General features: G+C 41.7%; 1 protein-coding gene and 1 long non-coding RNA gene across 12 annotated transcripts in view; one reads left to right on the top strand and one right to left on the bottom strand.

The window, feature by feature from the left end:
• The window catches only part of TENM3 (teneurin transmembrane protein 3), a 323,405-nt gene that overhangs the window by 23,694 nt on the left and 282,019 nt on the right, over positions 1-17,692 (bottom strand). For 6 of the 9 annotated variants that reach the window (XM_055796254.1, XM_055796255.1, XM_055796257.1 and 3 more), the window contains 4 exons: positions 17,287-17,307; positions 11,785-12,017; positions 11,085-11,239; positions 9,366-10,240 (listed from right to left, as the gene is read on the bottom strand). In XM_055796254.1, coding sequence (XP_055652229.1) covers positions 9,366-10,240; positions 11,085-11,239; positions 11,785-12,017; positions 17,287-17,307 — 1,284 coding nt within the window. The remainder of the gene's footprint in view (positions 1-9,365; positions 10,241-11,084; positions 11,240-11,784; positions 12,018-17,286; positions 17,308-17,692) is intronic. The other 3 variants (XM_027777400.2, XM_055796256.1, XM_055796262.1) reach the window with 1 other exon arrangement.
• LOC129783837 (uncharacterized) lies at positions 360-9,365 on the top strand. Of its 3 annotated transcripts, none has more exons than XR_008745856.1 (5): positions 363-2,059; positions 3,261-3,636; positions 6,067-6,852; positions 8,090-8,225; positions 8,755-9,365. It is a non-coding gene; the product is annotated as an uncharacterized LOC129783837 (long non-coding RNA). The 3 variants fall into 3 exon arrangements; XR_008745857.1 differs by having other exon boundaries at positions 368-2,059; positions 6,765-6,852; XR_008745855.1 differs by having other exon boundaries at positions 360-2,059; positions 6,067-8,225.

Here is a 17,692-nt window from a genome sequence, read left to right as displayed (position 1 = left end):
TCTTTAATCTCAAGGCTCCCTGAGGCTGCTGGTTTGTTTCTGTGTCACTTCCCCCCCACCTTCTTAGCTCATCTATTACCGTACAAATAAACTGTGTGCCTTGTCGATATAAATACCGGAGTACGGCCTTTCAAATAAAAGCACCGCTGGTGTGTATCTACTTGGTATGACGGATTGTCCCTTGCTGTAAGGTCTGCTTACACTAGCAGAGCTGAGCGCACAGGCCTTTGGTCAAGAAAGGATGTAAGGCTGGTCTCCTTAGCCAGACATTTTTGTTAACAGAAGAAGCTGTAATGTTGCTTTTTTCCTCTTAATTCTTCTTCCCCCCCCCCCCCCCCCCCCCCTTTCTTTTTTTCTCCTTCTCCATTTTGAAAGGTAAAAACTCTGTGAAGGTGGTTTTATAGGGTCACAAAAAGCAGACATAAACTTATTAAATAGCATTATGTTTGAAAAGCAGATTTAACAAAAGGGCAGCCGGATTATATGGGTATATATTTTTTTTCTTTTAGGACAGTGGAATAGCAAATGGTAAACAAATGCTGCTCGACGCCAGCTCTGCGAGTAACTTGGCGTAACATCCTTATTCCTCCAAGGCACCACTACAGACTTGAGGAGCCAGAGTCTCCCCTCTTTGGAGGGAACAAGGTAGGACTTTCAACTTCATGTGCCTTGTAGGCTCCCTAAAGAGCTGATCAGTCCAGCCTCACTGGGGACATCAAGGAGGACCAAATCTCTTGATAAGACTTGTAAATTAGGACCGTGTGTTCAAAATACAGAATGACTGAAAATAGGGAGCTGCCTTTTCAGGTGCCGTCTGGAGCCGCCCTCCCACCCTCGCTGCACCGGGTCCCTTGTGAAGTGAGTGTAAAGAAGAGCGAGCGAGCTCAGCTGTAGCCTCCCTGACAGTTCTGTTTGACAAAGAAAATTAACATGGGACAAGAATATTAACTATGTCAGTAACTGAACAAATGGTATCAAGTCCCTGATAAAGCCAAATGTGAAACGGATACTTTCAGGAACCTGGATTGACAATGCAGGACATTTATGTCATTAATAGGAACAATGCCATTTTTTTGCTGAACTATCCTTACTTTTTAAGTGCTTTCCAAACCCACAGAGACATTATATGCCGATTTTCTTGACAGAAATCAAAGCACTTCTTCTCTCATGCATGTAAGATGTAATAATGTTGTTATGTGTCTTCAGCATTGCTATTTTGATATTACTACCTATTCAACAGTTTCTCAGATCTGCTTTTATTACTTAGCCTAGTTTTAAGCACAAGGAACAGTAAACATTTAAGAATGAAGAAATGGGTAAACGTCTATTAGACGAGCTATACTACTGATATCAGGGCAATTAGGGACACACTACAGTGCTCTAAAAAATTTCACATTTATATCTAATGGTATCTATACACGGCTGCTTTGTTATTAAGCAGGATGAGCAGCAGGTTTGTGTGCTCCACTGTCAGCACAAGTCTTGCAAGACTGAAGTATGTAACACCATGCTGTATTATAATTATGAAATTTACTGTAAAGTTGAGTTACATTTCCAGTTTAGAAAATCGTGAGATCATAACCTCTATTCTTAGTAAAAGGAAGTTGAAGTTAGAAATTTAAAAAAATTATTTAACAATTTATCTAAAGAAGAAACATGGTAAGTACGGTCAGAAAGCACAACTGTCACTAGGCTCCTCTCAAAAACTGAATGTTGCACAAAACATGGTTACATGTTTGTGTAGTACTGATTTATCTATGGGAAGGTTTGAACAAACCATGTTGTTCTTCAGCTTGTGGTTGTGCACGAATCAAACATGTCCGCTTGATATCTTCCCCTGAAAGTTCTCTTTGGATAGGGGGAATACTTAGCTTGTTTGAATGGAGGGAAGTGTTTTAATTGCCTTTTGGCCAGCCTTGCCTCCACAGGTCTACATGAAACGGTGAGAGACAGTTATGCCTACTAGTTTCAATTTGTGCCATGCTGAGAGGAGGAGAAGCCCCAAATCTTGACTGACAGGGAACCAGCTAGTCCCCGAAATGTGCTTTAAGGGAGGAATGTTATGTATTGCATGCTGGATTGAGACAGGCGATGTGGATAAAGAGGCACTTATGCAAAGACTGGTTATTTCAAAAACAGTCCTAAAAAGACAGTTCAGAGATGGTTAAGAAAGAAGACACTACGTCTTTTGTTGCTTTTATATATTAAATATAATATGGGAAGATTAAAGACATTGCACTTGTAAGTCATGGTTTGCAATCAAGGGCTGATGTGATGCCACAGAAGTCAATGCAAGAATATGGTAATCGGCTGAAGAAAACTGTTTTAATGAGCATGGTTAATTACAGGGTTAATGGTGAAGTCATTGTGTTTTACACTGGTGAAGCAAGAAGCAGTAAAAGCAGAAGGTACAGAAGGCTGTTGATGGTAAAAGGATAAAAATATCTAAAAAGCACTACGATACCAAGGACATCCAGAGAATGCTGTTTAGAGGTGATAAAAAAATCCAGATTACTATTTTGTAAAAAGTTCTGGTATTTGCAAGAAAACAGAATCAAATTAGAATGAAATCCTCCAAATTGCAAGAAATAAAGATGACGAGGCATTTTTAGATATTCATTTTACTGAAATATGAATATGGTAGAAAAATGAACACAAATAGAAATATTAATTATGAGTTGTGAACCTCTTAATATACAGTAAAAATGCAAGTGAATTGACACTGTTTGGGGGGGTGGGTGGGATAATTTTTATCTGATCACCACTAAATACTTGCTTTTATCTGAATGGAATCTTTCAGTAGAAGTTCAGTAGACTTTTTACAAGCCAAATCTCAGTATTTCCAAGTCAGACTCCATAAGCAATGCATTCAGATGAAGCAAGAGGAAAACTGCAAAATATCATCTGTTCCTTGTTGCCAAATGCCGACAGTTACAGATGATACGCCTGGTACGTGGGGAAACTAAACAAGCCCAAACCAGAGGCAGTATCTTACTCTGCATCACAGAGTTTTAAGGCAGTCACAGCACTGAATGCATTGTTAATAAAAGCGTAATATGCAAAGGCTGATACTCTGTAGCACTCAGTGAAAACAGATTTTTACCTGCAATTCTGTCTAGTCTGTAAGTTATTGTAAGAATTTCACATTCTGCATGATTTCACCACCTCTCCAGAATGGCTGGAAAGCTCGTTAATTTAACTGTGGGAGCAAAGTAAACTTGTAAGGGCTCTGCCGCTAATGTCACTCTCTTTGATTTCAGTTGCATTCCTTCGGAGACAGGAATTGAACCAGGAGAGGGAGGAGGGGAAGAAGACAAATGAGCTCAGGGCACGAAGTGCCCGGGGAAACGCTGGATGGACTGTCAAGAGATACAAGAGGGGATTGAGAAGAAACGCACTGCTGGGAAAGGAAAAGGCAGGGAAGCCAAACACGCCGTAGAGAAATAATGACGGGAGGCATGGGAAGGAGCGAGGTAAAAAAATAAGGCATCACAGTAGGAGGGCAAGGTCTGGAGAGCAGAAAGACATGGAAGAAGGGCGGTGGATTTCCAGGGAGGAGGAGGAAGAGGCATCTGAATCTGGATCAGATCTCTACCTGCTGATACTACTCCTGACAGGAGAGAAAGGCAAGAGGAGGTAAGGCAGGAAAGAGGTAAGAAAGTGGCTTATTGGGATTAATTCACAGGCTAACGAGGAAAGTTACCCGAGTTTAACCAAACAAAAGGGTTCAAGGAGGCCAGAGGGGAGCACGTGCAGCTTGCACCTTCCAGGGGAGCTGTAACATGGAGAAACAGTTGCCTCTTCCCAGAGGGACCTGCAGAAGCCCCTGGGCTGGGACCACAGAGGGATGGATCCCCGACAGCGGGCTGACCGCAGGTTGTCCTAAACCATCTGGAAGCACTACGTGGCCGTCAGAGACCAGGTGACTGCCAAGTGCACGGGTGTGCACATAGACTGCAGCCTCCGCAGTGCAGCCCAACCTCAGCAGGGGCTGCCCAGGCAGCGAAGGCTGTCTTCTTGCCCCGGAGAGATCCTGCCTCGCGAGCAGCCTCTACCAGTTCCTCGAGCAACCAGAGGAGCGCCAAGTGCCAGAGGCTGGCGGGGCAGCAGACCAGCAATCCTGCCAACGCCCCAGCTGAAGTTACACAGGGTAGTTGTGCAGCAAGCTGAGTGGGCGCAGCAAGGTTCTGACACCCCCTCGAGCGCAGGCTCAGCTCCCAGCAGCTCCAGGGGAGTGACTCGATTCAGAAAGTGGGGCTGAACAAGACGCTTGGGACCTTCTTAGAGGGCTGCCTTACGCTCCTGGCCAGATTAAACACCGTGAGTAACAGCAGCTTTTTATCTGGAATAATTTGCCCTCTTGAGCGTTGCCAACCTTTCAATTAACAGCAAGCTTTTTACACATTTTCAGCTGACTTTAAAGCCTGGCTGGCAACTGCTGGCGTGCCAGGGCTTTGATGGTGACCTGGGATGGCAGGCTGGGGGGCAGTCTGACCTCCTAAAAAGAGTGAATGATTGCACAGGGGCACGAGGCTTTTTAGGACTTCTGATAATCCAGAAACTTAGGTGCAGAGAAAATGCTCCTGTGCACCTGGCTTAGCTCTCTGTATGTGAAGGCAGAATGGAAACTGCTGCACACAAGGGCTAGCTAGGAAGTGTCACTTCCAAAATGCTAATACTTACATAATTAGTTCAACTTTCAAGTTTTTTCTGTTTGAACATTCATATTATGCATACATAATATGCAGTTAACAGTTTCCAGCTCAGAAATCTCACAATTTTATGACAATAGAATTCTATTAGCCCGATTACTTTTATACCTTGTTTAATATCATAATTTCATTACAAAACCTAAGCCGGAGGACTTCTAGCTTCGTATGGCTCCGTTGGTTTTTCAGTATGTGTGTATTTTCAATCATTTCTGTGAATACTCTGTTAATATCTTTTCTGTTCAGCAAGTTTTTAGACCCTCGATAACAGGTAACACTATGAATTTCAGTAACAGTACTTTACAAAAGTAACATTTCTTGAAATACACAGTTTCAATTTTGATCAGCAGATTATAACCCTTAACAAAATAGGAATTTAGAAATCCATTGTCCACAAAGATACATAGAGATATAAAAGCAAAGTCTGTAAACAAATACTGTAAAGAGATTATATGATACCCTAAATAATCTGAACATTTTCACTGTAAAAAACACAAAAAGTATAAAAAAAGTATTTCCTGTATGTCAGTCCTTCCCTTCTTCACTCAAAGTGGAGACTGAATACACTCAACTCTAGATTAATTAGTGTCCAGCCTAAATGAAATAAAAAAGTAAACTTCTTTTGGATCCGATGTTAGTGTGATTTAGACTGTGGAAAAAAGCCATGAAAAGAAACAAGTCCAAATGCTTTAATATATGCCAGAGCAGTGATTGCCTGTTTTTGGGATGCAATGTTTTTTCAAAGATTTCCTCCTTTCAAAAAAAAGGTAAAAAAGATTAAATCATTTTCATAAATCTGCTGTCATCGCTGAGAACTCAACTAAAATGATCTAAGTTCTTTGGGTCCACGCTCTGGTTATACAAACAGGTTTGCCCAGGAGAGTAGTTAACAAAGCTGTTGCTGAATTAGCTCCAAAGACTCATTTTTTTATTACTAAAACCGCACTATTTTTACTCCGGTGTAACTTCTGCCATTTAAACAGACGTGTGACAACCAAAGGGTGAAACAACCCAGCCATACTCAGAGCTGGTTGAAAAATGACATTTCTAGTCCCCTAACAGTTGAAAAGTTTTAACTCTGAGTGGGAAGAAAGTCTAAATTCACCACGGAATAGAAATTCCATTCCCTTCCCCAAATATTTTGAGAATCTGAGTAATACAATAGAGTAAACGAAGAACATAAATAAATTCTGATATTAAAAAAAAAAAATTGCATCCAGCAATGAAACAGAAATACTTTGCTATTACTAAAATAGAACAAGGAAGGCAGAATGATTTCTTCTCCTGATTTCTTATTCCTCGCCTGACGTTTGAGGGAAACTTTTCCGTTTTAACAAGACTTCATCTTTTTCAACAGAAAACTCTCCAGCTGAAAATTTTTTAGCCCACACTGCCTACAAACGTGAATATGCAAAACCTGGGAAAGAGATACAGACAGGTTACCATGTCACCTTACACAAGGTTTCCATCTATTTTGGCAATAGTAGCAGAAGCCTCTGGAAACCCAGCCAGGTCAGATGTAACGTTGCAAGTCATCAGTACTGAAAAGCAACGTCACAATAATGTTTGCTGATCCTCAAATAGAAAATGGCAAAATGGTCATGTTTATATCTACTTCTTCTTCAGAAGCAAAATACAGAGACACAAATTTAGCGCATGGGGATTTTATGTTAAAAAGAAGCAAGCAGCTACGATGCCCAGTGGATGTTTTTAAGAATGCTGTCTTGGCAAGAAAAATAACACTGTGGGTTTTTTTCCCACTTGCTGCCTGTAGCTTTACATAATCAGTGCAGTTTTTTACTTTTGGTATTAACTTGTACAGAGCATCATAGAAAACGTGATTGCAAGGGACCTTAAGAGGTCATGTGGTCCAAGCCCTACCCCGTGGCAAGATCCTGTGTTACTCCTGGAAGATGTCCGAATTGTTACTCTGGAATCTGTTCTTAAAGACAGTCTGTGAAGGGCAAGGGGTCACCATCGTCTGACTGCTGCAGGGCTCCAGATCTTCACTGTGAAGTTTCTCCAAATGTCTAATCTGAATCCTCCCCGTTGCAGCTGAACAGATTACTGCTTCACCGTGGCTGTGGGGAAGGAGATTAATATCTGTGCTTCCACAAAAGCCTGATACACTTACGGATCTGGGGTGAGTGAAAATTGCCTATCTTTCTCCGTAATTATTTCAGCTTGGAAATTCTAACGAGACAGTGGTCGGAGGTAATTGTTTAAGAAGTGCAGAAACAGCAGCTTGGAAATAACACTAATACTTCCTGAGGGGAACAGCTTGGCCTTTGGGTGCTCCGTAAGCCAGCTGGCTGTAACCTATCTCAGGCCAGAAAGCCTGCGTGAAAGCAGATCGGGTGTGAAAGATGGCTGTTTACCGACTCAGTAAGTAACTACGCACTTCATGACACACAGTACCCTGGATTCTCCCTATGATGAAACCCAGACCTATCAGCTGCCTAACAGTGACTACAATACGCACTTTTTTGCGATCACACAGACGCCATTAAGATACATCCAGGAGCCATCAGCTACTTCTGCAGTACACCACAGTAGGCTACACAAAAACTACGGGCAACATGGTGAGAAATTACTGCCCTGATTAAAACTGGAGGTCCTCAATTAGCCAGTATGAATGCCAGCATGATTTAAAGCGCCTGCTGTACCCAGCAGATGCCTTCATTTCAGTAAGGGACTTCACTATCCCCCAGATTGACTGCCTTGCCCAGCTCGCCTGCTGGAAACAAGGGGTTGTGTGTGTCACAGTTAAACACCAAATATACTCTCCGTGGAAATGGATGGCTGTTCCCAGCCCATCCCAAGCTGTGCTTTGGTCTCTCAGCGTACAGGACTGGGAGATGAGGAGCAGAACACACGCCCCTCCCGCCCAAACCATTTCTCATTCCTCTGTGTATCCTCCCTGTGCTTCTGTGTCCTCTTGGCAGGACCTAAAAAGATACGCAGCGGATGTACCAGTGCACAATTAAATATTACAGATGTGTGCTACTGTTTTGGGAACGTGCCCGCTACCAAAGCCCTGCCAATTTACAGATTAGTGTAAGAATACCTTAAAACTGGCAGCAGCACCATTCCACCTGCTGTCTTTGTTAGGGATCAGCATCTCTAGCCCTGTCTCCACTTCAGGACACAATATGCAGTGAAGCAGCACCTGCTGCTCTCGTGTCTCTGATGGGCATATGTAGAGGCTGGAGAGTACATACAGGTGTTCAGAGTCCTCCTGCACGCTGCCTCAGCCAAATGTACACTGACAGCAATATGAAGTTATCTCAGAACACAGATGTTTGGCTTTGCTGCCACTGCCTGACACGGGCACTTTATTTTCTTTATCATGTGTGTTGAATTGAAAGCTTTTTTTTTAGGCCCTGACCTTGGCAGCCGTTGCTACTGCATTTCATCACAAAGATAGGAGAAGAGAAGAGGTAAAACAAAAATAAAGAAAAAGAAGAGGGACTTACTGGATTTTCATGATGCCCCTTGTAATCCTGAATACTTCTGGTGAGGGCCCTCTTAACAACTTTACTTACCATACTAACTCTATGTCTTCCACTCCTTCCATTTTTATCTAGCCTTAGCATGTCTTTCACGTGATTTAAAGATACACGTGGTTTTTCCAGTTGACAGAGATTAACTGAAAAAAAAGCTGTGTTAATTCTACATCAGCCTCTTCTGAAAGAAATTGTGTTTTAAGCTGCATTTTTGTTACGTTTTGTTTGGTGTATCCGTTTTTAGTTCAGCTCATTTGGGCGTGAAGTTGCCTATAAATCTGTATGTGAACTCTCAGGTTCTACAAGTTTATCTATAAATTGTCAGGACCTTCCTTAGTCAATATAATTGAAGATTCTGCAAAACGTTTTGCTAATCTGGCTGTTATGAACAGGCATTGATGACTTAATGACTGTAACACAGGGTAAAGCAATTCACTGAAAAGACTTTTTTTCTGAGGTTGATAAAATTACAAGTCCTACTGTTCCACTAACACCCCTCGCTGCTGTGCTCACACCTGTATACCGCACATTGTTTTCAGCTTATTCCTGCAGGAATGACACTTCCCCCACGGCCCACGTTTCTCAGCTTCCTCTGCTCGGGTCCACCTGTGTGAAAGCCTGCTGTGTCATCCACGAGATCCTTCCTGCGTATTTGCCACTCAGTGAAATACAACCTTTTACAACTCCAAAAAAATACCCACTCAGACTTTTTGTTGGGGGTGTAAAAGACCACGCAGACATGCTTTTACTTAGAAAAGAAGAAAGGAAAAAATACTGAGCAGTGATGACAGATTCCTTGTCAGTATTTGATGCAGAACAACATCAATCTAATGAGCAAATGGGATGAAAAATCTAGTTTTTGATGCAAATCTACAAAATTGTGGCTGTCTGAGTTACAGCTTTCTTGACGAGAGTGAAATGTTGTCTATTATTTCAATATATAAAACTGAAATTCAAAATAATGAATTTAAAATTATTCAGACCGAATGTTTAGAAGACAGACAGAGGAAGACAGCATGGGAAACAAAAAGTATGTTGCTGTTTTTTTTGTTATCATGGGTCACCTTTAGAGTTACTTCATTAGTCTCTAGAAATACGTCAAATGGTACTGTAAAACTACAAGGCATCTGACTTCATTTTATGTACTTACTCAAAGAAAGTTGTCCATCCAGTCTCGTCGCTTTTAGTCGCCAGAAGTCCACTGTTGCCATGGTAGGTAAATAAGACAAGCTCCTGCCCTTGTGCCGTCATGCTTTTCAAACATCCATTGGTGCCTATCGTCAGCCAGATGACCTGGTTATCGGGAGAGACCACTCTCACCGGCATCCGGTTGGGATCCCGTCTGATACGAAGAGTATTCCCATTGCTGTCCGTTACTGCTGTAATATCATTATCATTGCTATAGCTGAAATTGTACAGATAGTCCCCGGTGACTAAACTCACAGTGTACTGGTGAGTACCGTTGACATCAAAGATATAAAGCTCTTGGTCAGTTGGAGAAGCAACTTCGTAAAAGTTCACCGAGTTCAGTAAGGGTTTGTTCTTTGACACAGCCCGTATCCTAATATTTCCCAGATCAGCGATATACAGGGTGCCGTCCGGAGACACAGCTAAGGAGGAGGGGGCGTTCAGTTTGGCGTCTTTAGCGTAGCCGTCTCCGTTTTGGTAACAGTCACAGTTGACATCATTTTTGCAATCGCAGTCTGAGGGTATTCCAGCAACTAATGAGATCTCTCCATCAGTTGTGACCTGTCTTATCCTATTAATCTTTTTTTCATCGGTTTCTGTAATGTAAAGCACCCCGCTGTAGGACACGGCGATGGCGGTTGCTGACTCCAGCGTGGTCTGTACCGCGTGCTTTCCCACCGTGTACTCCACTCCAGGAACCTGGCAATGCATGGGCCTCCCGGCAGCAATGCGAACCTGACGGTTTTCAGTGATCTGCAAAACCACGTTGTTATCCAAAACGTAAATGGAGTTATCCATTGGGTTGATGGCTAAATCTGTAGGCCATTCCAGACGAACCTTAACAAACAGAAGTGTTTTGTTAAACAGTTAACCAGCGCAGAAGAAATGAATTCATTCACCTTCAGTTTTAGACACCGCTGGAAGGATATTTTTCATGTGCTGTAAGCAATCACGACAACAAGACCGATATGAAAATGGACACAGAAGCTAAAGGTTTGCAGGGAGGCAAAGGGAACAACATTCAGACATCTACTTTATCAGAAAAAAAAACCCCAGCTGCATTGGAACCGTAATAGCCCCTCCACTAAATGCTATACTTTTCTGTGTCACAAATCCGTAAATAAAATAAAGATGGATAACAACTAAATACAAACTTTAAGGACAGTACTCATCTTTTATTCGTGTAGTATCAAAAATAACTTATTACCTTCCAGGTTACAAAACACTGTACTGCATTTTTAAAAATACCACTACTGAGGTCCTGCCTCACCTACACAAGCTTCTTGAGACAAACAGAAAAATACGGTTTTTTGTAGCTATCCTCTCATTCACTCCAGCGGGCTAAGGACGTTAGTGATTCAGAAAACATCAACGCGCCAAGACAGTTCGAACGGATCTGCCATTCTCCCAGTATTTACTACCAGACTTAGTGTTTCCTGCTGATAGTTTTGCCGGTCTAAACTGAACTGAACTTTACGGGCAGAAAACTGAATACAGCAGCATTTAGAGCTAAGAGAATACACCGCGACTCATGCCCTTGGAACAGGTTTCCTTCTCCCCAAATTCTGCTGTCACATATCCATTGCGCGTTCCACCCAGTTTTATTTTAAGGGGCCAGAAAGCTGCATTTGCATTTCTAGCCCCAGCTCAGCTTTCCAAATTAGCAGCAGCTGAAAAGTACCTGGCTGATGTGCATGCTGGTATCACAGGTTAGAGGTCGTGCTGAGGTCAGGTCATTGGAGCCAAGCAAAGTGGATATTATTCCATTCTGATCCACTTTTCTGATCATGGTCCCATCAACAAAGTAGATTAACCCGTTCTTGTCAATTGCTATTCCTTTAGTGAAGAGAATAAAAATTAGATTTTTGTACCAGAGTGAATACATTATCCGTAACTAAGGGCATAAGTGGCATGTATCTAGCAGAAATTAAGGGCAGAAAATACGGTCTTAGGCAGTAAAGCAGCTTGTAAACATATTTTCATAATAAACCAATGTTCCGTGTGAAATGTACTGCTGCTGGTCACATTTGCTGGTCGTTTGCCGATGTGTGTTGAGAAGTGCCTAGCTTTTAAGTTAACGTGAAACACGGGATAAGTGGGACCAAAAGCAACGCTGATTTTAAATCTTCACCGTTGCCTGCCAAACACATTATCTAAACGAGCATTTAAAAATGCTCAATAACCACGTAAGCCAAATAGTTCCTAAAAAAGCAGCCCAGCTCCCCTGTAACTCTCTTCCTCAATGGTCTTTCCAGCTGGAAAAAATTACTCAAACCCACATTTTTAAGCCAACTAGTAGGCTCAGTAATTAAACATGATCACCCCCCTGGGTCAGAACTTTCACATTATTTTGAAGATTACGGAGGGATAACTCTTTTTACCTTTAGGGCTCATGAGAGTTGCCTCCACCGCTTTGCCTCCATCACCACACCTGGCCTCATCAAAGGGCAGGCACTGCTCCCCTGTTCCTCCTATGACCTCGGCGTTTTTGGTCAGGTCTTTCGCACCCGTGAGCGACCTGGGCCGATAAATCCTGCGCGTGTTTGTGTCGGAAACATACAAATCTCCCGTCACGGGGTCGGTTGCGAGGTAGTATCTGTGAGCTGGGTTGTTGCTGCAAAATGAAATTTTGTATTGCTGTATTGCAATATATCTATGCACATATATTGAATATGCTGTAATTAATTGCACCTAACATCGGATCAAGAATAAACGGCTTCAGTTCATGTGCAGTCATACATAAATAGGTAAACCCGACAGCGATGCTCTAGGCACAGGTAGCACAGGTCAGAGCCCCCAAACCTTTTCAAGTTCACGTTTCTTGCCCGTGTGACAGGCGGTTCAGTCTAGACTACTCATCCTTCTGGGACGGAAGATCCATTTTGTCCGTGCTGCTCGCAGGCCTGTTCCGTGCTCTGTAATTACAGGCAGCTCCTCTCTCTGTAATAGGCCAAATCAAAATCCTGGAGTCTAAAAGCTTTCTGGGAACCTCGATCCAGTTCCACACTTTGCAGCAGGACCCCAGCCCTCGCTTATACTTTGTTGCTGTTATCGGCCTATCTATCTTATTATAACTTATATAAGGCTGCTGGGGTGCATGGTTTATATAATTCATAAACAGATAAGGCAGAGTTCGTATTATTAGTTCACAGGCAAGAGATAAGACATCCTTCATAAGTATTTGTTTAATCCACTGCTTTCAAAGACGTGATACGCATGATTTAATGCATGAGGAAATGTCATCTTTTCCACCGGAGCACCGAGCGGAGCTTTTCTGTTCTTCTTAACTCAGAGTCATATTTCAAGGAACTGTACACATTGGCACAAAACCACTAACTATGCCAACACAGTCTTTATTACAGTGAAAATATATATTGCTAACCATTTTCCCAGAAACGTACATTTTGCCTCTCCACTGGTGCCACATAATTGAGAATTACTGTCTTTTCTCCCCTGCTGGTGAAAACACCAGCCCTGGAGAGTACTTCTTGGGTTGATATATTATGATGTAGAAACTTAACCCAGTGCAGTTGGGATTCCTGACCTAATTTATGGCACAAAGAGCTGAAATAAGGTCATGTAAATACAGGAGGTAATTTCAGATGCTCTCCTAATGGATTGAAGCAGAGTGTCAGAACAGTCGGTCCCACTTCTGATGTTTGCAAAAGTGCTGCTCAGACAGATCTACCAGTCGCGGTGACAGCCAAACATCTGGTTGCAGAATGTTATACTTCACGTTTTGTAAATACATAACTGTGCTAATGTAACACATTTTTATGTACTGCTACTTGGAAAAAGCAACAAGAGACCAACAGGAACAACTTGTGAACAAATTATGTCTTTTAGCATGGACAGATTTTTATAGCTATCCAATTACAAAAACACAGAGAAAATGTGTTGCATAAATAGGATTTTCTTTAAGACTTGTAACATGTTGGTTCAGAAGGAAGAAACTAAGTGAAGCAGACTAATGAAATCAAATACACAGTGATTAGCACCTCTTAAAAAGCTCTGCTCTAGAGCCGAGTGTTGTACAGCATGTCTGAAAACAATCAAACGTAGGCTTACTTGAAATTTCTCTGTTAGAAATCTATTGCCAATGTGCTAAATAGCTGAAAGGTATTTTTGAAACCTTACTTTACAGAGAGATCATCTAATATGATCACTATGTAGTGTACAAATTATTTGCACCTCTGTACACTAATTAATTTATACCGATATAGGTGATTACTTTGGTCTTTAAGAAACTTCAAATATAAACACATCGCGAAATGTGGATTTAAATTTTATTTCATTGCAATAAAAATTAAAATCCTTTCTTATACTACCGAAATCTAAAAGTACCTCTCTTCAACGCATCTAACATTATTAGCTCAATCATATTTTCCAATTGTTGGAATAAAAGGTCATCAAATCCATAACTAATTTATGCCTAACAATTATTTCTTTCTAAAAAGAATTTTTAAAGCTGTTTTCGTCATAGATACGAAAATTTTTCTATGTTCTAATTAACTCCAACAAAAATGACAAAGCTGTTCTTACTGGGGATGAGTTCTCATAGCAAGTAGTGTATCCTCATCAAAACAAAAAAAAAATACAGCTGTTAATTTAAGAATATTTTCTCATTTCATGAAAAAAAAATCCCAAACTTTGCATAGGATATTATTATTGAATCAATGTAAACTCTCCAACTTGTCATACGTAGATGTCTAATGGCTCCTTTCTCAGATAACACAACAGGCTTAACTTTAGTGTTTCTTTTCAAGTGAAGATTAAAAAGCTGAGGTAGCTGTAGCTCATAGAAAAAACCTATTAAATCACAGGAGCAAGGCACAATTTGAGGAAATGAATAACTGTCCAGTGAAAACCACATTTATTTTCTAGCCAGAAAACATCCACGTACACTATGCAGATCTCAAAAATAGTAGAGGGATAAGCAGCCAGCAGTTGGAAAGCTGCACAGAGGTTCTTCTATTTCATTGCAGCCTGAAATGATATTAAGCTTCTGCCTTATACCAATAGCAACAAAAGCAAAGAAATAAAATTCAGTCAATGGCAAGTTCTTGACTCATTCAGTGTCGCCTAATCGCTATCTGTAGCTCTGCAAAACATGCAGTTACATACCAACATGAGCTCCTGTAAAGACAAATAACTACAAATTAACTTGTTCTGTCTATGCCAAATAATAATAAGTGCTTTGAATTCAAAGTGCGCACTCACACAGGCAGAGCTGTAATGATCTATTTCCCATTGCTTTTATCTTGTAATTCTTCAGCTGTCACATCACCTGCATTACTCTCTATGCACAAATTTTTAAAAAATACCCTTTCTGCTTCAGTCCCCCCTGTCTGCCACTCACTCTGTGCCTTCCAAACCACATACCCTCAAAGCTATTTTTATGTTTTGCTTAACTTTTTTCTGTCTCTCTACAGACTTGGGATACTGCCACAGCTTACAAATGACCTCCCTGTCTTCAAAGTCCTTCTAAAGATTACTTCTCCCATGAATGCCTATCAGCATTAATCACCCACAGGCAGCAGTGTGTATAAAGACATCAGTTCAGCTTGGAGATTGAAAAAATGTTAGGTCACTAGTACATGAGAGGATAAATCTGACAGGCATCGTTTCTCTAATTTAGGGTACAGGCTCCTTGAGGTGGGAGGCGCATCGCCCCGTGCTCCTGGAGCACTGTGGTAAGGGTGAGGAGAGTTGAACGTGTGAACAGATGAAGAGAACTGAACTAGTGTTTACCCCTGTTCATTACTTGGGGAAGGCCTATTTTAGGGATTTTTCATAGTTTTGAGTACCTAGTAATTATACAAAGCCCAAGCGGTCTGCTGGGGGCTGCTCTCCAAACCGCAGTTCACATTGAATTCCCCTCGGCAGTTTGAAGGGCTTTGCCGTGAACCGGACGGTTTGCCCCGCTCCCGTGCAGCCCAGGCAGGTGTGCTGCTCTCCGCAGCATTTCCCAGGGCTCTGCATGGCTTCACGTCGGCAAAAGCAGCTATTTGGTCTCATGGCGCGTCCTGAAGTTGGGCATGGCAGCAGGATTTAGCGGACCCTCGAAGTTCATACATGTTTAATAAAAATCAGCTAAATGAACAGAATAAAAAGCTGCCGGGGGACAGTAAGCATAAAGATGCGACTCTTGGCTTAGGAAGCCCCTGAGCAGCAAACCCCTAAGGCCAGGACGGGCACTGGGCAAAGGTACGATGGGAGAGAACACTCCAACGCGTAGCAGACCGCGTCAGGCTGCGCAGCGGGATCCACCCCTGCCGGCTCCACAAGCCCTCCTGCAGAGCGCTGCCCCACCGTCCTCTACGCCTCCTCCCGCCTCAGGAGGAATCCCCGCTCACAGCCGCTGTGCGGGCCCGCGGAAGTGCTGTTACACTGATCTGGGCGGTACAATTGCAGTTTTTGCCACCCGGAGCTTCTGCATGTGTAGGCATGAATAAAGGAGACAAACTTCACCGTTCTCCCTCACCAACTTTTCTTAGGTGCAGGGGGGACCTAGTTTCCGAAACGCTGCAGCCGAGTCTGTGACCACAGTTCTGCCAGAGGCAGCAGAGGATGTTGCTACTAAATCACAGCAAAACAAACATCATTATGCGCCTGTTCCTTAATCCTGTTTGTCCATTCCAAATTCCCATTTTGAGCATAATTCTGTATTCCACCCATATGCCAAGACAATGTCTTATCCAGCTGCAATCACAACTCTGTGATACCACAAGGGATAGAATTCTTTTAAAAGGAGTGGAACAAATGCAAATTAAATGTAATAGTGAAAACCTAAACCCACCAAACGGAAGACACTGCCTCTAAGTCACAACTGGAAAATAACATAAAACCAGCTAGACCGTGCATCAACTCCCAGTTCTGATCATTAGCGCTGATGCAAACACCTTATTTAGTCACGGATTTTTTTGCCTAACACATTTGAAAGATACTTTCTCAAACAGAAACCCCTTCTTCACAAAGAAGAGTGTCCAGAGGAAACTGAATTTAAAAAAAAAAGAGAACCGAGATATGACTCTCTGGGATTTGTTTAAAAACAAGGAAGGAAAACGACTGGCAGCAAAAAAGGAGAGAAAGGGACCAGCGGGGCTGCTGAGACTTACACTGAGCGGTTCTGCCACAAAACCTTGCAGGGTTTCACGTATCCAACAAGATTTTAGCATAACTGGTTTTGTCTCAGCACTGGCTGCTGCAGCAAAGCAACTGTAAGCATCCACTGCCTTCCCTTCTGTTCTTGCCACCACTGTAGCGATGCCAGGACAGGTGAATGTTGCGCTACAATCCTTCTGATTACTATTGATTTTATGACCAGTCTTACGAATCTTGGTGTACTTGAAAATCTTAACTCCTAGAGTTGTGTTATTATAGGAAAATTTCGGTTTTCATTATTAAGAAAAGTCTGCCTTTAAAGAAACAAATCTGTTAAATGTAAGCCCGAAAAGACTCAACTTCAAAAGGCTAATGAAACGAACTCACTTGATACTTCTATAATTTTATTACTTATATGCCATTCTCATCATATTTGGGGTATCTGATTAATGAGTGAGTTTTGACAGGATCAGCAAAAGTGCTGCCAGCAAAGAATAGGAGTGAGCAGAGATGAGGGGAAAGCAAAGGTGGGCATACAAAGCACAAAAAGAAGCCTGACGGTGGACAGAGAGTGATGAGAAAAAAGGAACTCTTATCCGAAAGGATGATACAGCCTGACAACTGACATAACTAAAACATATGAACTCATTATTTTTGAAAAATACTCCTCTTTTCTGGTAATACATCTCAGAAACGACTTCTCCATTATAAGCATTCACTTGTTAAAAAAGAAAAAAGAACAGTTAGAAAAATATAAATCTTCTTTAAGGAATGCTTACCTATGTCTAAAATCTTTATTTCTTGGTGGGAGCACGTAAAAAAGAACAGAAAAACATTGTTAGAAAAACATTCAGAAAGGATGTTAAAAGATGAAAAGAAGGCAACATTTCATCTATCGTTAGTGAAGCAGTGAATGACTGTCTTTTGTCCACTCGTGTCGACTAAGTAGGTTAATTCTTAAAATCTACAGAATAATTACCTTGGGCCAATTAAATTCTCACATTTTATGTAAGCATCGCTAAAATCTTTTACCAGGATACAATTTTTTCACTTCAGTTTTAAATAGTTCTTCAAATGGTTTAAAACCTTTGTTCCCAAAAGCATTTGGAAACTCTATCTCACGCAATGACAGGAATCTAGTCAATACTTCAGTTCGCAACTAGAATTCACAACCCATTCGCAAAG

Source organism: Falco peregrinus, chromosome 2 (assembly GCF_023634155.1).
Source record: "Falco peregrinus isolate bFalPer1 chromosome 2, bFalPer1.pri, whole genome shotgun sequence".
Classification (NCBI taxonomy): Eukaryota; Metazoa; Chordata; class Aves; order Falconiformes; family Falconidae; genus Falco; species Falco peregrinus.
The sequence above is the reverse complement of the archived record's forward strand: the minus strand, read 5'-3'. Positions and strand labels throughout refer to the sequence as shown.